The 23,394-nt window shown below is 43.0% G+C and overlaps 1 protein-coding gene across 9 annotated transcripts in view; it reads right to left on the bottom strand.

Moving 5' to 3' along the window:
- TMEM181 (transmembrane protein 181) overlaps window positions 1-23,394 on the bottom strand; it is a 527,451-nt gene that overhangs the window by 108,769 nt on the left and 395,288 nt on the right. For all 9 annotated transcript variants that reach the window (XR_012221450.1, XM_073551884.1, XM_073551880.1 and 6 more), the window contains 2 exons: window positions 12,234-12,333; window positions 2,545-2,675 (listed from right to left, as the gene is read on the bottom strand). Coding sequence is in view for 8 of the 9 variants with exons in the window: in XM_073551884.1 (XP_073407985.1) it covers window positions 2,545-2,675; window positions 12,234-12,333 (231 nt within the window). In the remaining variant the exon portion in view is untranslated. The remainder of the gene's footprint in view (window positions 1-2,544; window positions 2,676-12,233; window positions 12,334-23,394) is intronic.

The following is a 23,394-nucleotide window of genomic DNA, read 5'->3' on the forward strand; positions in this document are numbered from 1 at the left end:
ATTTTGTTAAATTCCAACCTGTGTTTAAAAATTTTTGTAATCCAATTTGTGTGTGATGCATCAGCAGTAAATATTCTAAGTTGGTGAAGTGAGAAAAATGTAGGCAGAAATTAAATGTATGAGATCAAATAACTAAAAATTAGCATGTGCACATGTATTTACTTCTTTGGTTCTGAAGCCCCTAAAAATTTCTAGTGCAAATGACAGTGTGAGCCAGCAGCTATGATTGGAGGTAAAAAGTTTACCTCTGGTCACTATCGCCGGCTGATGGGACTACTACTCCCATCAGCCTACGCCTGCTGCCGCTAATAACAGCGAGAGCAGGCGAGGTGACGGGAGTATTCATCAGCCAGTGGTTGCACTCTAAATAAATTTAAAAAAGCGTGGGTTCCCCTGTATTTTTCATAAACAGCAAGTCAAAACGGTGGCTCAGTGGTTAGCACTGCAGCCTTACAGCACTGGAGTCCTGGGTTCGAATCCCACCAAGGACAACATCTGCAAGGAGTTTGTATGTTCTCCCCGTGTTTGCGTGGGTTTCCTCCCACATTCCAAAGACATACTGATAGGGAATTTAGATTGTGAGCCCCATCAGGGACAGTGATGATAATGTGTGCAAAACTGTAAAGCGCTGCAGAATATGTTAGCGCTAAATAAAAAATTAAGATTATTCAAACTGACAGCTGCGGACTGCAATCTCAGCTGTCAGTTTTAGCAAGGGTAGTTATCAAGAATAGAGGGCTGCCCACACTGTTTTTTTAATTTAGACAAATAAAAAAAATGGCTTGGGGACGCCGACAGTTTTTTTAGAACCAACCAAGCTAAAGCAGACAGGTCAGGGCTGGTATTCTCAGGCTGGTAAGGGCCCATGGATATTGGCCTCCCAGCCTTAAAATAACAGCCACCAGCTGCCCATAAAAGGCGCATCTATTACTTGTGCCAATGTCACGGGTGTGTCAGAGGCTACAGACAGGATTAGCAATGGACAAGCGTCTTATAAATATCTCTTCATTACTAAGCCATGGGCTTGACGTCACCAGACAATACAAAGGTGACATCAACCCCACAAATATGAACCCCACTTGCCATCGCTCAAGGCAAGTGGAAAGAGCTAGGCAAAGTGCAAGAATTGTCTGTCATGCACAGTGTAGGAAAGATTAAATGCAACACAAAGGGTTAAGGGGAAGGGAGCCCAACACTAGGAAAGTGAGGGGGTGGAGCGGAGACCTCTAGGCAGATGTACAGTCACCCTGCCTTCCCTAAACCTCCCTATACAGGTTCTGCTCCTATCGCCACGCAGGTACCTAATCCCTGCCTGACCCTGGCGATAAGCCCTACTTAGGGAATGACAGGGCGTCACTAGTCAATCCCAACTACCACTAAAGACAGCTGGGATAGACAAACAAGGGGAACGCTCATCTTGAGTAAACTCAGATGTAATAAAGACGTCCTCTAGACCCACCAAAAGATAACCGACTGCTATAACTCCAAGCCTCAACAGGGGGAAATGGAAATATCACCGGCAACTCCCAGCAGCAGGATGTGAGTCTATAAACACCCAGGTCCAAGCGTGTCCATTAAAGCCGGAGAAAGGTTGCCACTGGGTCAAAAAGTCAGAAGGGTTTAGAAGGTGTCTGCAAGGTCTTTCTCCTTACCTTGCCGCAGTTCCTGCGGTGATGATCCCTCCAGGCATTTCAAGTGCGCACTCGCCGGTGACTGACAATGACGTCATGCGTTGGCGACGTGCGCGCGATGTCAGCTGCCAGCCTCCAATTGGATGGTGGCTTTAACTATTGCTGTGTGCCCCTACACGGCAACAGAGTAACTGAACTTGCGTCTCGGACACAGGTTCAGTTACTGCACTGGCAGATTCCTGCCGCTGGGGACCGAAGCAGAAGAGACGAGGCCCGATGCTGGCCCCCTCTGCTGATCGGGCCCCATACACCAGTCAGGGCAGTAATGCCCTGATGGCGGCCCTGCCGATTAACCACTGTTCTGCTAGAAGGAATAAACACGTTTAATAAGCTCCGCTCCGTTGCGGTAACCCTGTGACACCCATTGTACCAATTTCAAAGCTGGAAAGATTGTTACGATTTAGAAACAATTTGCAAAATTTGAACGAAGCGTCAACATTTTACCTTTATCCAATGCCCCGGGTAAATGAGCTAATTGAGAGACTGGGGCAGGCCCAGTAGTTCACGACGCTCGATCTGACCAAGAGTTAATGGCAGGTGCCTCTGACAGTCATCTGTGGCTGTAATTACAATGCTTTCCTGCAGGTTCAGTATGTTTCTATGTAAATCCTGGGGAACACACCAGGACTCTTGTATATCAACCTACTCACTGCCTCACAGTAAATATAAATATATATTTATTTATGAAATACAGTTTTGCACTATGAATTTAACATAATAAAAATGCATATTTTAAGGATATTATTTTAATATAATGTCATTCTTACATCTATATATTTAGGTTAAAGCAATTTTATATTTACAAAAAATATATTAAACAAATTAAATAATTAAATAATTCAAAACAGCCTACCTGCACCCGAATCCCATGGTAGACACAAAGCCAAAACAGCAAGAGAGCACAAAGAAATAGTGATTGAAAAAGGTCATCCAGCATACCAGGGAACCAACTATTAACCAGAAATGTGAGGGGAAAGAATGGGTCTGGAAGAAAAAAAAAACAGAAGAAAAGTTGCCTGCAATTCAATTGTTCATGGTTTTAGTCTACCTTCCACACTAAGCCATCTTTCTTCACAGATCACAAAATTAATCCCTACACCTTGAAGACTGTTTTCACCTTACTGACCAGGACAATTTTTATAATTCTGACCACTGTCATTTTATGAGGTCATAACTCTAGAACGCTTCAACGGATCCCGGGGATTCTGAGAAGATTGTTTTCTCTTGACATATTGTACTTTATGATAGTGGAAAAAATGTTTTGATATGACTTGCGCTTGTGGAAAAAAAATCGGAAATTTGTTGAAAATTTTGAAATTTTTAAACTTAATTTTTATGCTCTTAAATCAGAGAGTCATATCGCACAAAATAAAATTTCCCACATGTCTACTTTACATCAGCACAATTTTTGAAACAATTTTGTTAGGAAGTTATTTAAGGTTTAAAAGTTGACTAGCGATGTCCATTGTTATAACAAAATTTGCAAAGCCATTTTTTTAGGGACCACATCACATTTGAAGTGACTTTGAGGGGCCTATATGACAGAAAATACCCAAAAGAACATTCTTATAACTGCACCCCTCAAGGAGCTCAAAACCACATTCAAGAGGTTTATATTAACCCTTCAGGTGCTTCACAAGAATTTTTGGAATGTGGAAGAAAAAAAATAAACTAACTTACCTCACAAAAATTTTCATTTAGATCTAATTTTATTTTTACTTTCGCAAGGGTAACAGGAGAAAATGGACCATACATTTTGTTGCGCAATTTCTCCTGAGCATGCCGATACCCCATATGCGGGGAAATCTACTGTTTGGGCGCATGGTAGGGCTTGTAAGGGAAGGAACGCCATCTGACTTTTTGAATGCAAAATTTGATGGAATAGTTAGACGCCATGTCGCGTTTGAAGAGCCCCTAATGTGCCTAAACAGTGGAAACCCCCCCACAAATGACACCATTTTGGAAACTAGAACCTTTTGGGACCTTACCTAGATGTTTATTGAGCACCTTGAATTCTCAACATTCTTAACATTAAGTCATGAAAATAAAATTTGGGGGGGGGAAAAAAAAAAAAAAATCAAATTTTTCCCACAAAAATCCTTTTTAGCTACAAATTTTTTATTTTCACAAGGGCAAAAGGAGAAAATAGAACCCCAAAGCTTGTTGTGCAATTTCTCCTGAGTTCACCGATACCCCATATGTGGTCGAAAACTACTTTTGAGGCATAGTGCAAAGCTCAGAAATGACGCAGCGCCATATTACAGTGCAGATTTTGCTGCACTTGTTTAAGGGTGACATATTACATTGGCAGAGTCCCTGAGGTGCCAGAATAGCAGAAGCCTCCATAAGTGACTGCATTTTACCAATCAAACCTCTCAATGTATTCATCTAGGGGTGCAGTGATTATATTGACACCACAGGTGTGTCACAGATTTTTATACCATTGGGCAGTGAAAAAATAATTTACAGTTTTACCACCAAGATAGTGTGTTAGCCCCAGGTTTTACATTTTCACACTGGGAAATTAGTAAAAATGGTACCAGAATTTGCTCCACAATTTCTGCTGAATGTAGAAATACCCCAGATGTAGCTGTACAGCACTACTTTGCCATACGGAGTGACTCGGTAGGGACACAGCGCTATTTGCCTCCTGGAGAGCATGTTTTCCTAGAACAGTTTGTGGATTCCATACACAGAGCCCCTAAGTGCTAGAAAAGCAGAATCCCCCTTCAAGTGATCCCATTTTGGAAATTATAACCCTTTGGGAATTTATCTACAGATGTAGTAACGATTTTGACTCCATGGGTGTTTTCCAGAAACAGGCAGCAGTGGATGATGCGGATTAAAAATTGCAAACTGCCGCTGTAGTGACCAGTACGTTGAAGTCACCAGTACATTAAGCCCAGCTCATGCTTCTGGAGACAGGCACCTGAAAATTACAGAAATGCCAAACATGTGGGTGCTATATGTGGTTTAGGCTCCCAGCAGGTGCTCGCAAGACTCCTTCCCCTCCAGGATCCCGCGGCCATCTTTGTGCCGGCGATCTCCATGGAGACCATCAGGCCAATGCAATCACATCACGTTGGCCTGATGGAAGCGCGCAGGGAGCCCCCTCCCTGCGCGATGCTTCTCTATGCCGCTGTCACTGACAGCAGCATCAGAGGGGTTATATTCCCACAATCGGTGCTAGCACCGATCGTTGTGTGCATTGCTGGGTGGGGTCAGCTGTCACAAACAGCTCACACCAGCACGCGATTGCCGCGGCGCTCAGCGTGAGGCTGTGCGATTGTGCCGCTGTAGATATACTGCTCTTTGCGGGAACACACCTCCTGCAGGGCAGAGCATGTACGGCACATGTCTGGAAGGGGTTAAATATATATGGGCTATAGTGTCACAGTGCTGGGGTGTACTTACAGCTGGCAGTGGTGTCTGTAACTGCGCAGATACGCCTCTGACAAAGCCAAGGGACCCAGGGAGTAATAAAGTTAATTTTCTTCCAGGTGCCAAACTTTCAATATAGCGGCCAGGCACCTTCATATTGCCATTAACCCCTTCACTCCGAAGCCTGTTTTCCCCTTCATGACTTTGCAAAATTTTACAATTCTGACCAATGTTACTTTACTAGGTAATAACTTTGGAACGCTTCAATGGATCAAGGGGATGGTGAGAATGTTTTTTTACATATTGTACTTCATGTTAGTGTAAAATTTGCTTGCTATGACATGCGCTTATTTGCAAAAAAAAAAAATTTTCAATTTTCATAATTTTTTTATGCCCTTAACTCAAGGTCACACAAAATAGTTAATACATAACATTTCCCACATGTCTACTTTACATCAGTACAATTTTTTTTTTTATTATTTTTTGCCAAGGGTTAAAAGTTGACCATAAATTTCTCATTTTTTCCAAAAACATTTTTATTTTTTTAACTCCTTATCAACGGTCGATACACCTTTTAACGGCGGCAGGTAAGGGTACTTATTCCTCAGCGCCGCTTTTTAACGGTGCTGAGAAATAGGAGTATAGCGCCCACCAGCGTCGGCAAATCTTCAGGGTCTCTGCTACCAAGGGCAGCCGAGACCCCGGAGAAGATGATTGGTGACAGTTTTTACCATTCCCACGTATATTACTTACCAGTAATGTATTTTTACGGAACCCATGACAGCACCAACGAGAGAGGGGATTCGCCATTCAAGGACAGGAAACCTTCAAGATAAAAAGGGCAGCTCCTATCTCCGCATCAGTGGATTACAGAGCATGAGACGACCTCCGAGTTAGTTTACACATATCTATATACATTTATAACAACTATTTCTAACCACAACCATAAGTGGTGTTCTATATACAATAACCCACCAACCAGAAGGTGATGAACTTAGTAACGGGAGGGAATATAATGGTGCTGTCACGGGTTCTGTAAAAACACATTACCGGTAATGTACATGTTTTCCAGTCACACAACAGCACCAACGAGAGAATTAAAGAGAATTACTCATTTAGGGAGGGATCACAGCCTATAGAAACCTCTTCCCAAAAGCGAGACCAGAAGAGGCACACATATCCAGTCTATAGTGGCTATAAAAGATGGAAGGTGATGATCACTTTAACAGATCTGTTCTATGGACACATCTGCTCTTTCTACCCAAAACGTTGCCATCACTCTCGTAGAGTGGGTCCTCAGGAACAGGTCTTCCTGCGCCTTGAAAGCCTCTCTGATCCACCTGGATAGGGTACCCTTCGAGACTCTCATTCCTTGTCTAGAGTCCTTAAAGGAGATAAAAATGGGCCTATTCTTCATCCAAGGTTTTATTACTGATAAATAGTGAAATAGCCACCTCTTAACTTCTAGGGTGTGAAACTTCTCTTCTGTACTATTCTTAGGGTCAAGGCAGAAGGACCGCAACGATATCTCCTGTGACTTATGGAACCTAGACACTACTTTAGGTAGATAGGCAGGGTCAGGTTTTAAGACTACTCTATCATCCATTACCAGGGTAAAGGGAGGGTCTGCTGTCAAAGCCTGCATATCGCTCACCCGGAGAGCTAATGATAGGGCTACTAAAGTTATAGCCTACAGGGTAACGGATCTTATGGACCTTTCACTCAGAGGCTCAAAAGGGGGCTTCTGTTAAAGCATTCAAAACCAAGGTTAAATCTCATGGAGGAGCTCTGGCTACCGGGACAGGTTTGGATATAACACATGCCTTAATAAACCTGACCACCCACTGATTACCAGCGCAGTTGCAATTATACAGAGCATCTAAGGCCGAAATCTGGACTTTTAATGCGCTAACAGCCAGGTTTTGTTCATGCCCCCTCTGAATGAACAGTGATACAAACTAGGCGTGCACTCTGTGGATATGAGGTAGGTGCAAGCTGAACCTGGAACTTAGTCCTGACGGTCATCCAATGAAGAGAAAACAGCTGCACTCTGTGAAATTTTGATTTTCAATGCAAAAATTTTTTTATTGAAGACACCACAGGAGAATAGTGCGTTGAGGTAACGTTTCGACCCTATGTCGGGTCTTTTTCAAACCTCACTTAAAGCATAAGAGAAAAAGAAGCAATCACGGCAGTATGAATGTGCAGGAGGGGCTAATGTGCCATATGTAAAAGTCCGGTCTGGCAGGGACCAGGCAGAGGTCCTGAGGTGAGCTGGAAGCGTGGGGCAGCACAGACGGCGCTTGCTGTATCACCCCCTCGTCCAAGTATATAGAGGATGACGTGGAGATATTTTAGCCCTATCTCTGCAGGATGTTTCCTCTGAGAGGGACAGGGATCTTAATTAATTCTCTACCTCCCTCCTGATGAGAGTTTTTAAGGTGGAGGAGAAAACTGGGGTCTTATTTGCCATTGTGTCATTGATACATGCCTGGCACAACTTCTTGGGCCATGTACTAGCTAAACCCTGATTGAACAGAACACAGGATCTGTGCTTTGATTTCCCTGTGCATTTTCTAGGGGGATCCTACCAGAGAAGCAAGAAGACCAGAGAAAGAAAGAGGGAGGGAGAGAGAGAGATTAGTATTATTTAAAATGACATTCTTGTATCTCACTCACCACTCAGAGGTAATTGAAGGGTACTGTAACAAGAGGCAGAATGTCGCCTGAAAGGTCTCCCTTAGAGACCGCGGAATCCTCCATTCTGACAGAGCTGTACTGACTTGTCCTGGAATCTTTAGACCTGCATGCCCCGCTGGAGCGCCCGATGCTCCTATCCTGGTGTGGTGGCATGTAACGCTGGGGTCGTTGTGGCTGCTCTTGCTCCAAATGCTGCTGTGGCTGCAGAACCTGCTGCAGAGAGGGCTGCTGAGCATCCATAACTGCACTGGTGTCCCTGCCTGACCGGTGATGCCCCCTTAAATATTGTACTGCAGCTTCCAGTAGAATCATAGAATCGTAGAGTTGGAAGGGACCTCCTGGGCCATCTAGTCCAACCCCCTGCTCAAAGCAGGATTCGCTAAATCATCCCAGTCAGATGTCTATCCAGCCTCTGTTTGAAGACTTCCATTGAAGGAGAACTCATCACTTCTCGTGGCAGCCTGTTCCACACATTGATCACTCTGTCAAAACGTTTTTTCTAATATCTAATCTGTGTCTCCTCCCATTCAGTTTCATCCCATTGCTTCTAGTCTTTCCTTGTGCAAATGAGAATAAAGTTGATCCTTCTACAATGTGACAGCCGTTGAGATATTTGTAGACAGCTATTAAGTCTCCTCTCAGTCTTCTCTTTTAAAAACTAAACATTCCCAAATCCTGCAACCTTTCCTCAAAAGGTACCCAACCCCGGAAGTGCTCCGGGTGAAAGGTCCTGGCCGCATCATAATAGTGCAACTTCCGATTCCCGGCTGCGCTCTGTGACTGTGCCGGGAAGCATGGCTGCGAGCTTACCATGCGGTGACGGCGCCACAGACCTCCGCCTGACCGACGAGACCCTATCTGGCCCCCAGCGGCGCTTCCAGCAAACCCTTTGTCGGCCGCAGCAGAAACGGTGCCCTGCCTGAACCGACCGGGGCCCAGGTCTGGGAACTTGCTTTCTGATATCCTCTTTCTTCTGCTGCCTTTCAGGACATGAAACCACTGATGTGGAGAGAGGAGCTGCCATTTTTATCTTGAAGGTTTCCAGTCCTTGAACGGCTGATCCTCACTCTAATTGGTGCTGTCATGGGTGACTGGAAAAAATTGACTGATTTCCCATTCATTTCTCTCTCCTCTGATATGATCTAACATACCAGAGGAAAACAAAATGTGGTCCACCAAGCCCCCTCAATACCTCCTCCATCCCCGGACCCTCCTGCCCTGTTCCCTGGCCCTGCATGTCTTCTTTGTAGAATAAAACGGAGATCTGCCGGCCGGTACCCAGCAACAATAGGAGAGTTGTTTCTCTTCTGTTAACCATGGTTATCTCTAAAGAAACACGTGCAGTCATCATTGCACTGCACAAAAATGGCCTAACAGGGAAGAGTATCGCAGCTAGAAAGATTGCACCTCAGTCAACAATCTATCGCATCATCAAGAACTTCAAGGAGAGAGGTTCCCTTGTTGCCAAAAAGGCTCCAGGGCGCCCAAGAAAGACCAGCAAGCGCCAGGACCGTCTCTTAAAAGTGTTTCTGCTGCGGGATTGGGCTACCAGCAGTGCAAAACTTGCTCAGGAATGGCAGCAGGCAGGTGTGAGTGCATCTGCACGCACTGTGAGGCGGAGACTCTTGGAGCAAGGCCTGGTCTCAAGGAGGGCAGCAAAGAAGCCACTTCTCTCCAGAAAAAACATCATGGACTGATATTCTGCAAGAGGTACAGGGAGTGGACTGCTGAGGACTGGGGTAAAGTCATTTTCTCTGATGAATCCCCTTTTCTATTGTTTGGGACATCTGGCAAACGGCTTATTCGGAGAAGACCAGGTGAGCGCTACCACCAGTCTTGTCTCATGCCAACTGTCAAGCATCCTGAAACCATTCATGTGTGGGGTGGCTTCTCAGCCAAGGGAATAGGCTCTCTCTCAGTCTTGCCTAAAAACACAGCCATGAATATAGAATGGTACCAGAATGTCCTCCAAGAGCAACTTCTCCCAAACATCCAAGAGCACTTTGGTGATCAACAATGCCTTTTTCAACATGATGGAGCACCTTGCCATAAAGCAAAGGTGATAACTAAATGGCTCAGGGAACAAAACATAGAGATTTTGGGACCATGGCCTGGAAACTCCCCAGATCTTAATCCCATTGAGAACTTGTGGTCAATCATCAAGAGACGGGTGGACAAACAAAAACCTTCAATTCAGACAAAATAAAAGAATTGATTTTGCAAGAATGGACTGCTATCAGCCAGGATTTGATCCAGAAGTTGATTGAGAGCATGCCAGGGAGAATTGCTGAGGTCCTGAAGAAGAAGGGTCAACACTGCGAATATTGACTTGCTGCATTAACTCATTCTAACTGTCAATATAACCTTTTGTTACTCATAATATGATTGCAATTATATTTCTGTATGTGATAAAAACATCTGACAAACACACATAACAACCAGAGGGCAGCAGATCATGTGAAAATATAATATTTGTGTCATTCTCTAAACTTTTGGCCATGACTGTATATATGTATGTATGTGTGGATGTCCGGGATTGGCATGTGCACCGTCGCAGCTACAGCCACAAAATTTTGCACAGTCACACGTCTGGACCCCGAGAGCGTCATAGGTTATGTTGTGAGGCGAAATTTTAACCCTGCGCGTTCCAATTCACCAAACAATTTTGCCTATTATTCTTATAATTTCTATGGTGTTATCGTCCTTCTGCAAAGCTGGAAATAACACAATTACCGTGCCAACACAGACCACTCTCTGACACAGACTGCAGGGGGAGCGGAGCCCAGTATCACACAGGATAGGATTAGATACACAGCTCAGCAGTCAGTATCACACAGGAGAGGATTAGACACATGGCTCAGCAGTCAGTATGACACAGGATAGCATTAGATACACAGCTCAGCAGTAAGTATCACACAGGATAGGATTAGATACACAGCTCAGCACAGTATCACACAGAATAGTATTAGATAGATGGCTCAGCAGACAGTATCACACAGAATAGGATTAGATACACGGCTCAGCAGTCAGTATCACACAGGATAGGATTAGACACACGGCTCAGCAGTCAGTATTCACACAGGATAGGGGCCACCAAAACGCGACATGGGGGCCACCATTGATTCCAGCCAATTTTGAGCTCAAAAAGTCAAATGGTGCTCCCTCCCTTCTGAGCTGTGCCATGGGCCCAAACAGTGGCTTTACCCCACATACAGGGTATCGACGTACTCAGGAGAAATTGCACAACAAATTTTGTGGCCCGTTTTCTCCTGAAATCCTTGTGAAAATTAAGTTTGGGCCTAAATTATTATTTTTTTTTTTTAAAGTAAAATGTTCATTTTTTCCATACACATTACTTTAGCTCTTGTGATGCACTTGAAGGGTTAATAAACTTTTTGAATGTGGTTTGGGCATCTTGAGGGGTGCAGTTTTTAGAAAGGTGTCACTTTTGGGTATTTTCTGTCATATTCACCACCCAAACTCACTTCAAATGTGAGGTAGTCCCTGAAAAAAAAAAGTTTAGTAAATTTTGTTGGAAAAAGGAGAAATCACTGGTCAACTTTTAACCCTTATAACTGCCTAACAAAAAAAATTGTGCTGATGTAAAGTAGACATGTGGGTAATGTTATTTATTTACTATTTTGTGTGACACGACTGATTTAAGGGCATACAAATTATAAGTCTGAAAACTGCAAAACTTTCGAAATTTGTGCCAAATTTCTATTTTTTTTTTTGCATAAATAAACGCAAGTCATAATTAAAAAAATGTAACCACTAACATGAAGTATGCTATGTCATGAAAAAAAAAAATCCCAGAATCCGTGGAAGCATTCCAGAGCCATAACCTCAAAAAATGACAGTGGTCAAAATTGTAAAAATTGGCTTGGTCAATAAGGTCAAAATTGGCTCGGTCATCAAGGTGTTAAAGGAACTCACATTTGAAGTGACTTGGTGACATTGAGGGGTCAATATGACAGAAAATAACCAAAAGTGACACCATTCTAAAAACTGCACCCCTCAAGGTGCGCAAAACCACATTCAAGAAGTTTATTAACCCTTCAGGTGCATTACAGGAATTTTTGCAATTGCAGCATTTAAGGGGTTATAGTGTACCGATGTACAGGAAACGTGAATAGCAGATCTTTTCTAAAAATACTTTTGTTTATCATTGTACCTCTATGTTTTGCTGCTACTTTGGTTGACAGACCACACAATTTGCTTTTCAGGCCAGTGGTTAAAAAGCAGAAAGTCAATAAGAAACATTATAAGATCAGAGAATAGACATATTCATATAAGCCACATTAATAAGTAAAATATGTCAGTTATTTAGACTGTGCGCAGCAGAAAAGGACTACAGTTCTTTATTGCAAGGAAGTATGCCTATGGGGCCTGTGTGAATTATTTAACTCTTTATTGCCAGATAAATCTTAAGGAAATTGAAAAGAATATAAGTCATTTTACCATTATAGAGAAGCAGCAGAGGCAAAAGGACTGACATCCACTTCTGTTCTATTCCCCAGTCTCTCATGGAAAATTTCCGTAATGAATGAGCAAACAAACACTAAAAAAGAAAAAAAATATTAAAGAAAGTTTATCAGCAAGATGTAATATATATATGCATCATTCAGAAATCAAGGTATAGCACTATTTCTAAGAAATGTTTAGCTGCATCAAAAATGAATCGTGCTGAGGTCATTTTTATGCGTCACCATCACTGGGGTTATTCTAATGTAAAAAATAACCAAGGTGCAATTAATTGACTTGTTTTTTCATTCTTCTACTCATAGTTTAATCTTTTATAGCTTACAGCTTGTTTTCAAGACGTTCAGCAACCAGAACCTGAGTGTGCACCTAAACTGTATAGCAGGAGATGAGTTAGCCATCTCCAGCCCACTGATCACCCCTCCCCCATCTCCTGGCAGGGCTCTTATCAGTCTTGCAAAATCATAATTCCTTAGCCACCAGCATTAGCAGTTTCCAGCCCTCTGCTTGTTCAAATGCCCTATATGTAAAGATAACAACGCTAACAGGCCGCTAACTGTCACTCAAGGAGGAACACCCACCCCAAAAGCAAACAGGAAATAGATGAAAGAGCTGTGAGCTGCTATAGAGACAAGTGGAGAATTCCTCTTAAAGTATTGGTGTAAGATATTATCAAAAATAAAGCGTATCTCCAACTGCAGAATATAGTGCAAATTGGTGAGGAAAATCTCAATTAGCAAATATTTAATAAACATTTCTGCTTTTCAAGCCACACTTCTGCTTATCAAGCTATATGCCATGCACATTTAACATAGGAATATGCTGCTAGTGCATCAATCTACAACAAGTCATCTAAAAAGCCAGTGAGGGTTGAAAAGACAGGTTTGCGTGGCAGAAGAATAAAAGTTTCTGACTAAACTGATTTTCGGGACTATATAGAGGTTGATTGTTCTAGAACATATAGGAATGGGGGGAGGACTATCATTTTAATAACACTGATAATCACAGCTACTGACAGCTCCCCATATTTGAATATTCTCCCACAGGAGTTATATTTAAATCACAGAATTGCATGTGATTTCTTGCCATGTGTATACCTAGATATTTAGAGTGGAATACTATTCCTAGCCCGCAAAATTCATACTCTAAAAAATATAAAAAAGTAATGAAACACTGCGCTAAAAAAGTTTACAATCAGATACCCCCAACCAAGGGGGAGATAAAATATGTGCAAGCAAAACAGAACAGAACTCACTGGTAATGTTTAGAGAAGTTAGAATATGGGTGATGACCAATGGGTATGAGAAGGTATGCAATGCTCAATAGCAGCACCGTGATCTGGTACCTGGAACAAAATAAGATGCTTTTGAGTACAGTTGTTTAGACCGTATATATAAGCTAGTTGAAACACTTGTTTGGATTCACCGTGTTGGTGCAAAGTTGCTTATGGATGGTACCTCACCTTTGGTACCTAAAATAGATTTAATTGATTGAGTATAGTAAATTTGTTGTACTAATGAAGGGTGAGTGGTGGATCCACTTAGTTGTTGAGTAAAAAGTGTTGACGTGCTTTTGTGTAGAGCTCCTGAGAGACAGCGTGGCTTAAAACCGTCATAAGGTTTAGAAAGTCAAGCGTGCATCTATCACTTATGTTGCCTAGCTGAATGAAGAAACATGTAGGAATTAATGGCTGGATGTGCCTCGTATTGATAGGCTGGATGATATATTACTTACTAAGGTTACTATAAGGAGAGATGCAGGTCCAAAGTTTGGAGTCAGGGCAAAAGCCACAAAGACAGCAGAATATGCCAAAGATTTAACCTGTAATGATACTGATTATATAGGAATTGCCACTAGTAACAATAGAAATGGTGTTATTGGTTTCCAGTGCAAGAAAAGGGAAAGCAGATGTAGGAATGGGTTAATTACTGCTGCAAAGATAACAGAATAAGCCAAGGATTTGTCCAGGTAATGATTCGGATAGTACAGGAGTGCCACTAGTAATTATAGAGAGGGTGTTAATTGATTTACTGTGCAAGAGAGGGGGAAGCAGATAGAGGAATGGGTTAATTACTGCTGCTGGCAAAGTGCAATATGATCCACCCTGGGGCCAATGGGGGCTGGAGAAAACAGTAGTAGGCTAAAAAAGCCAGGAGACTGCTCACAGGATCCCGTCAATGCTGGTGGGAGCTGCTTGTGAGCAGAGCGTACTTTGCCTGCAGCTGTAATGGCCACTGAGGCTGAGACGCTGAGTGCAGGGAGCGCATCTGGAGATTGCTGAGGAGGGCTGTGACGTGTGGCTGTTTTGCTGGGGAGAGCTGGCTACCAGATAGGGAGAGGCGCCGATGCCTAGCGGGCTCCGGCCGGAAGCAACGCCAGGGTTCAGGCACGAGAGGAGGGGCCAAGCTAAGCGTGACGTAACAAAGCAGAGAGGACGGGTGTCGGGACAATCGGCTAACCAACGCGTTTCAAGGGAATCTATCCCTCTTTGTCAGAGCTGTGACTACCCACTCTAGAAACACTCTTTATATACCAGCGTACTTGCCTCATTAGTGATTGCATTAATTAGGGACATGCAGCATTGAATGTATTAAGGGTGGATACCTGTACCCAACATAAGGGGAAATAGAGATAGGGAAAAGTTTGTGTATTTAAAAACGAGAATGGCAAAAAAATGAAGATATGCTAAAAACAATATTTTATTTGTGTCACTTTAAAAACATATAAATAATATGGGGATAGGTGGAGAAGGAGATTAACCCCTTCATGACCAAGCCTATTTTGACCTTAATGACCTGGCCATTTTTTGCATTTCTGACCAGTGTCCCTTTATGAGGTAATAACTCAGGAACACTTCAACACATCCTAGCGATTCTGAGATTATTTTTTCGTGACATATTGGGCTTCATGTTAGTGGTAAATTTAGGTCGATCATTTTTGCATTTATTTGTGAAAAAAATGGAAATTTGGTGAAAATTTCGCAATTTTCAAATTTTGAATTTTTATTCTGTTAAACCAGAGAGTTATGTTACACAAACTAGTTAATAAATAACATTTCCCACTTGTCTACTTTACATCAGCACAATTATGGAAACAAATTTTTTTTTTGTTAGGAAGTTATAAGGGTTAAAAGTTATCCAGCGATTTCTCATTTTTACAACAAAATTTACAAAACCTTTATTTTTTTTTTAGGGACCACCTCACATTTGAAGGCACTTTGAGGGGTCTATATGGCAGAAAATACCCAGAAGCGACACCATTCTAAAAACTGCACCCCTCAAGCTACTCAAAACTACATTCAAGAAGATTATTAACCCTTCAGGTGCTTCACAGAACCTAAAGCAATGTGGAAGGAAAAAATGGACATTTTAAATTTTCCAACAAAAATTTTCTTTTAGCATCAATTTTTTCATTTTCACATGGGTAACAGGATAAAGTGGATCCTAAAAATTTGTTGGCCAATTTCTCCTGAGTACAACGATACCTCATATGTGGTCATAAACCACTGTTTGGGCGCATGACAGGGATCAGAGGGAAGGAGCGCCATTTGACTTTTTGAATGGAAAATATGCTGGGATATTTAGCGGTTGCCATGTCACGTTTGGAGAGTTACTGTGTGCCTAAACATTGGAGCTCCCCCACAAGTGACCCCATTTTGGAAACTAGACCCCCAAAGGAACTTATCTAGATGTGTGGTGAGCACTTTGAACCCCCAAGTGCTTCACAGAAGATTATAACACAGCAGAGAAAATAAAAAATCTTTTTTTACCTCAAAAATTATTTTTTAGCAAGCTAATTTTTATTTTCCCAAGGGAAACAGGATAAATTGGACCTCAAAAGTTGTTGTCCAGTTTGTCCTGAGTACGCTGGTACCCCATATGTGGGGGGAACCACTGTTTGGGCACACGGCAGGGCTCAGAAGGGAAGGAGCACCGTTTGACTTTTTGAATGGAAAATTAGCTCCAATCGTTAGCGGACACTATGTCGTGTTTGGAGAGCCCCTGTGTGCCTAAACTTTGGGGCTCCCCCACAAATGACCCATTTTGGAAACTAGACCCCCTAAGGAACTTATCTAGATGCATAGTGAGCACTTTGAACCTCCAGGTGCTTCACAGAAGTTTATAACGCAGAGCCGTGAAAATAAAAATATATTTTTTTTTTACTCAAAAAATGATTTTTTAGCCCACTAATTTTTATTTTCACAATGGTAACAGGAGAAATTGGAACCCAAAAGTTGTTGTCCAGTTTGTCCTGAGTACGCTGGTACCCCATATGTGGGGCTGAACCACTGTTTGGGCACAAGTCGGGGATCGGAAGGGTAGTGACGTTTTGAAATGCCAACTTGATGGAATGGTCTGCGGGCATCATGTTACGTTTGCAGAGCCCCTGATGTACCTAAACAGTGGAAACCCCCTACAAGTGACCCCATTCTGGAAACTAGACCCCCAAGGAACTTATCTAGATGTGTGGTGAGCACTTTGAACCCCCAAGTGCTTCACAGAAGTTTATAACGCAGAGCCATGAAAACAAAAAATCATTTTTTCCCTCAAAAAATCATTTTTAGCCCACAATTTTTTATTTTCACAAGGTTAACAGAATAAATTGGACCATAGAAGTTGTTGTCCAGTTTGTCCTGAGTACGCTGGTACCCCATATGTGGGGCTGAACCACTGTTTGGGCACACGTCGGGGATCGGAAGGGTAGTGACGTTTTGAAATGCCAACTTGATGGAATGGTCTGCGGGCATCATGTTACGTTTGCAGAGCCCCTGATGTACCTAAACAGTGGAAACCCCCTACAAGTGACCCCATTCTGGAAACTAGACCCCCAAGGAACTTATCTAGATGTGTGGTGAGCACTTTGAACCCCCAAGTGCTTCACAGAAGTTTATAACGCAGAGCCATGAAAACAAAAAATCATTTTTTCCCTCAAAAAATGATTTTTAGCCCACAATTTTTTATTTTCACAAGGTTAACAGAATAAATTGGACCATAGAAGTTGTTGTCCAGTTTGTCCTGAGTACGCTGGTACCCCATATGTGGGGCTGAACCACTGTTTGGGCACACGTCGGGGCTCGGAAGGGAAGTAGTGACGTTTTGAAATGCCGACTTGATGGAATGGTCTACGGGTATCATGTTACGTTTGCAGAGCCCCTGATGTACCTAAACAGTGGAAATTCCCCACAAGTGACCCCATTTTGGAAACTAGACCTCCAAAGGAACTAATCTAGATGTGTGGTGAGCACTTTGAACCCCCAAGTGCTTCACAGAAGTTTATAACGCAGAGCCGTGAAAATAAAAAATATTTTTTTTCCCACAAAAATAATTACCGTATTTTAAGCTTTGTAAGACGCACTTTTTTTCCCCCAAATTTGGGGGGAAAATAGGGGTGCGTCTTACAGTGCAAACATACCTTTTATTGTGCTGCCACTGCGGGTGTCCGTTACTTGCCGCCACAGCGCTGGGTCCTCCGGGTGCTGCCACCGCCGCGCTGGGTCCCTCGGGTGCTGCCGCCGGGCTCTGCCCTGTGCTGCGTGGGGGGCTCAGCTGTTCCATCCATGCATGTGCAGTGGCTTGCTTCCTGGAAAATGGCCGCCGCGCAACCGCCGATGGAGATCTCGGCACTGAAATCTCGGGAGATTTCAGCGCTGAAATCTCATCTCCCGAGATTTCAATGCAGAGATATCCATCTGCGCTTGCGCGGCAGCCATTTTCCAGGAAGCAAGCCAGTCACCGCACAGGCATGGATGGAACGGCAGAGCCCCGCACGCAGCAAGGGACAGAGCACGGCGGCGGCAGGCACCAGGGGAGACAGCGTGGCAGCGGCAGCACCTGAGGGACCCAGCGCGACGGCGGCAGCACCCGGAGGACCCAGCACGGTGGTGGCAGCACCAGGTACAGAGTGGGCGACAGCACCCCGGGGACAGAGTAGGTGACAGCAACCTGGGGACAGAGTAGGCGACAGCAACCCGGGGACAGAGTAGGCGACAGCAACCCGGGGACAGAGCGGTAAGCAATAAGACGCCTGGATTATAAGAAGCACCACCATTTTATTAAAAAAACGTTTTTTCCTATTTTTCTCCTCAAAATTTGGGGTGCGTCTTATAATCCGGGGCGTCTTATAAAGTGAAAAATATGGTATTTAACCCCCAATTTTTTATTTTCCCAAGGGTACCAGCAGAAATTAGACCCCCAAATTTGTTGTGCAAATTTTCCTGAGTGCGCCGATACCCCATATGTGGGGGTAAACCACTGTTTGGGCGCACATCGGAGCTTGAATTGGAGGGAGCACTGTTTGACTTATTGAATGCAAAATTGGCTGGAATAAATGGTGGCGCCATGTCGCGTTTTGAGACCCCCTGATGTGCCTAAACAGTGGAAAACCCTCAATTCTAACTCCAATCCTAACCCCAACACACCCCTAACCCTAATCATAACCCTAACCACAACCCTAACACCAACACACCCCTAACCCTAGTTACAACCCTAACCCCAACCCTAATTCCAACCCTAGCCCTAACCCTAAATGGAAAAATAAAAATATTTTCTTTATTTTATTATATGTAGCACAAAAAGAAAGCACAGAATAACAAATGTGCAAAAATACCCTGCAGTAAAAAATATGACAATAATCAGCAAGTGCTGGTAAAAAGATGACAACAAATACAGGGTATTTAGTAGATCCCTTTTTTTGCAAAAAAGTGTATACCAAGCCACTCCACCTCGTCAAGGTACCCCTTAATGGAGCAGTCCATATCTAATGTATTTAAAACCTGAACATATGAACAGTGTCTAAATGAACAGGATTAAGACAGGCGCTTCCTAGTATGGGCACGTGGTGTAAGACGGCTCTTTATGTGCATGTCACACGAGAGGGGTGGGGGTCTCTCAAACCATGCAAAAGCAAGGAAAAAAAATGGATTAAAAACACAGTGTTCACACCACTTTCTTGCAAAAAAAGTATCGACTAAATACCCTGTATTTGTTGTCATCTTTTTACCAGCACTTGCTGAATATTGTCATATTTTTTTACTGCAGGGTATTTTTGCACATTTGTTATTCTGTGCTTTCTTTTTGTGTTTCAGTCAGTGGGTGGTGTGAACACTGTCCGACCGACTTGTTCACATTTGTGCATGTCAAGTGTTTTTAATCCATTTTTTTCCTTGCTTTTGCATGGTTTGATAGACCCCACCCCTCACTTATGTGACATGCACATGAAGAGCCGTCTTACACCACGTGCCCATACTAGGAAGTGCCTGTCTTAATCCTGTTCATTTAGACACTGTTCATATGTTCAGGTTTTAAATACATTAGATAGGGACTGCTCCATTAAGGGTTACCTTGACGAGGTGGAGTGGCTTGGTATACAGTTTTTTGCAAAAAAAAGTATCGACTAAATAACCTGTATTTGTTGTCATCTTTTTACCAGCACTTGCTGATTATTGTCATATTTTTTTACTGCAGGGTATTTTTGTACATTTGTTATTCTGTGCTCTCTTTTTGTGTTTAAGTCAGTGGGTGGTGTGAACACTGTCCGACCGACTTGTTCACATTTGTGCATGTCACGTGTTTTTAATCCATTATTTTATTATATGTGCCTACCTAAGGGGGTGATAAGGGGGGCGGTGATTTACTTTTTATTTTGATCACTGTGAGAGTTTATCACGGTGATCAAAATAAATGAATGAATCTACCGGCCGGCATATTCCGGCGGGCGCACTGCGTATGCGCCCGCCATTTTCCAAGATGACGTCGCCCATGCAGGAGAGACGGCAGGACACCGGGAGCCAGAGCGGGACATAGCAGGTACCGGGGAGGGTGAGGGGGGATCGGACTGCGGGGGGGGGGAAGTGGAGGGAGGGGGAGGGGGGGCAGATCGTGACGGCAACGTCCTATCGCTGCCATCAGTACGTGGCGGGGCGATCGCCCCCGCCAACCGTTGTGTGGAGGGTCAGGGTAGTGTCTCCAGCCATGTCCGATGCTACTCCAGCATCAGCCATGGCTGGATTGTAATATTTCTCCAAATTTCATTGGTGAAATATTACAATTGTACTGCGCATGCGCCGGCCATTTTCCAAGATGGCGGCGCCCATGATCCGGGACGGCAGGGCACCGGGACAGCCAGAGGGACATAGCAGGTACCAGGGAGGGTGAGTGGGGGGATCGGACTGCGGGGAGAGCTGAGGGAAGAGGAGGGGGAGCAGATCCTGATGGCAGTGTCCGATCGCTGCCGTCAGTCTGTGGCGGGGGCCGATCACCCCTGCCAGCTGGGTGGGGGGGGTCAGGTTAGTATTTCCAGCCATGTCCGATGCTACTGCAGCATCGGCCATGGTTGGATTGTAATATTTCATCAAATTTCATTGATGAAATATTACTATCGCTCTGATTGGCTGTTAAAAGTGAAACTGCCAATCAGAGTGGTCGTAGCCACGTGGGGGCTAAGCCACGCCCCCTGTGGTGAAGCACAAAGCCTCCTGTGTGTGCGGGTCGGGTGACCTTTCAGTGACCCCGGTCACCCGACCCTCAGGAGGGTGATTTATACCATGACACCTATGTAGGAGTCATGGGTCGTTTAGGCACGACTTTTCATGACGCCTACGTAGGTGTCATGGGTCAGGAAGGGGTTAAAAATGAATACCATTGCTTGGATAGAATATGGCAAGGAATAGTGCTACAACTGGTGCTGAGATGCCATTTCTTCAAGGTTATAAATGTTACTGGGAAACATGTTGAGGTAAAAGTATAGTTGATTTAGTAAAATTAATGAATCAGTATGAATGAAATAAATAAATGAATAAATTAGTAAATAAATAGGTGAATCGAAAAAATGAAATATATTTAACATATATTCGTGGAATATAAATAAATACATAAATGAATAGGTGGACTCGTGAGTCCCACAACTTCGGGGGTTAAAAATCGCTACATTAGATGGTTTATATACAGAAGATGGCTTAGATGTGCATTGCCAAAGTATGCTTGTAGACAGCTCAGTGTCTTGCTGGTTAGTTAAAAGCATATAGCTCAAACTCATGATTCAGTCCTTTAGGTGCTAGACTGTCAAGGGTGAAGATCCATTTGGATTCCACCCTTGACATGGCCTTTAAGTAGTCGCCCCACCTAGGGTTTCGTCGTACTACTTGAATGCCAAAAAATGTGGTTCCTGTGTATGATTGGTTATGCTCCTCAAGAAAATGGCGCGATAAGGGGTGACCGTTAAAGCCCTTTTTTATATAATTTCTCACAAGGACATTTTAGAACGTAAATAACGCCTTTAGTTTGACAGGTAATTAAGGAGTTTATGCAATATTGTTTTATTAGTATTAAAAAAGGAACTTAGTAACTTATTTTTCGGAGATGTCCTTTTGCAACATGTGCAAGTTCCACTGGATTTATAATCCAGTTGTTTTTGGCCGGCATTTGTTGATTTGTCCAGGTATTTGAACAGGTATTCCAATCTATCCTTGCTGGCCGAGGAACCAGACAGAACAGGAGAATGGGAGGAATCTACTCTGTCTACTAACATCAACAGGAATGTGTCTAGACAGACAAAATTGAACAAACCTAGCACGTCTATTCATATTCCATTTAGAAAATCAAAGCCCACTACCACTCAAAACCAAATTTCAACTACCATTCCAAGTAAAGTTCCAAACAAAGCCATAAATGTAAACACAATCCCGATTAAAAACGAAAATAAACCCAAAACCCGCCTGCATATCAACCGGGATTTTTTTCAGGTGTCAGGCGCCAAACCAAAAGAGGCAAGAGGGGTGGGAAACTCATCCAAAAGAAAATAAAACATACACAAATTCACAGAAAATCTTCTATTTAAGTTCTTACAAACTTTCACCCAATGAACAAAAACTTCTACAAAAAGGCTTAAAGTTTGCTCCAACAGCAACAGCCAAGCCATTCAATCAATATATTGGCGTAAATTTTTTTTTACGTAATCTAGCACTAAAAATATATTTTTTGAAAAAGGGTTCAATTACCAATAATATCCAGTATACATCGGTCAACACAACAATAACCTCACATTACGTTCACACAGGTCTTGCTCCACCATCAACCTTCAATCCATTAAATGAATACTCTAACTCCTTCAGGGCATTCGAAACTCTGGTAACCACAGACATCAAAAAAAATATCGAAAGAACACCAAATTTACTCTGCATAACTTAAATTTTAACGAGAGGAAAGCAATTGTCGATCTCCAGGAAAATAATCAAATTATTATCCGTCCAGCTGATAAAGGAGGCTTATGGATCGCACCATGTACCATAATGAATCATTGAGATTATTAAGTGACACCAGTACATACAACAAAATTATTTTAGACCCTACATTAACATTCACTAAACAACTCAACACACTAGCCCTAAAAGGCAAATCTTTAGGTATCTTAAAGCGAGAATTCCAATTTATCAACAACAAATCTCCAACAACAGCAATTTTTTATCATATATACCAAAAATGCACAAAAGCACCACAAACCCTCCAGGCAGGCCCATCATCTCAGGGATGAATTGTTTGACAGCCAATCTATCATGGTATGTCGATACACATTTACAGACTTGTATGCCACTCCTACCAGCCTACTTGAAGGACACCAACCATACCTTACAAATTTTAAGCCAAATACAGTGGCAAGATAACTTCATCTTGGGTACATTAGACATCAAGTCGCTATACACAATAATTGATCATCAAAAAGGCTGCCAAGCAGCAAACTTCTTCTTACATTCCTTGGGGAAATACAAGGACTTACAAATTAAGTTCTTTGTAGACAGCATAGATTTTATTCTAAAACATAACTATTTCAAATATGAAAATCAATACTGTTTACAAACCCATGGCGCCGCTATGGGTACTAAATTTGCACCAAGTTATGCAAACCTGTACGTAGGTAAATGGGAGCAAGACCACATCTATGATAATCTCACTATACACAAAGAACTCCTATTGTCAGGACTCTGAACATTTTTTACCCTTTTGCATTACTGCCCTTTTCCAAGATGGTGTCTTTGGTCTCATGTGCATTGTGTCCTCCTGCTATAAAACTCCACCCCAGCCTTCAGTCTGTGCTTGAGTATTCTGCCTTGCATCCAGCTCCTGACCGCTGATTGCTCCCTGGCCAT

This window comes from Dendrobates tinctorius, unplaced genomic scaffold (genome assembly GCF_039654945.1).
Source record: "Dendrobates tinctorius isolate UK_male_01 unplaced genomic scaffold, ASM3965494v1 ptg000181l, whole genome shotgun sequence".
Lineage (NCBI taxonomy): Eukaryota > Metazoa > Chordata > Amphibia > Anura > Dendrobatidae > Dendrobates > Dendrobates tinctorius.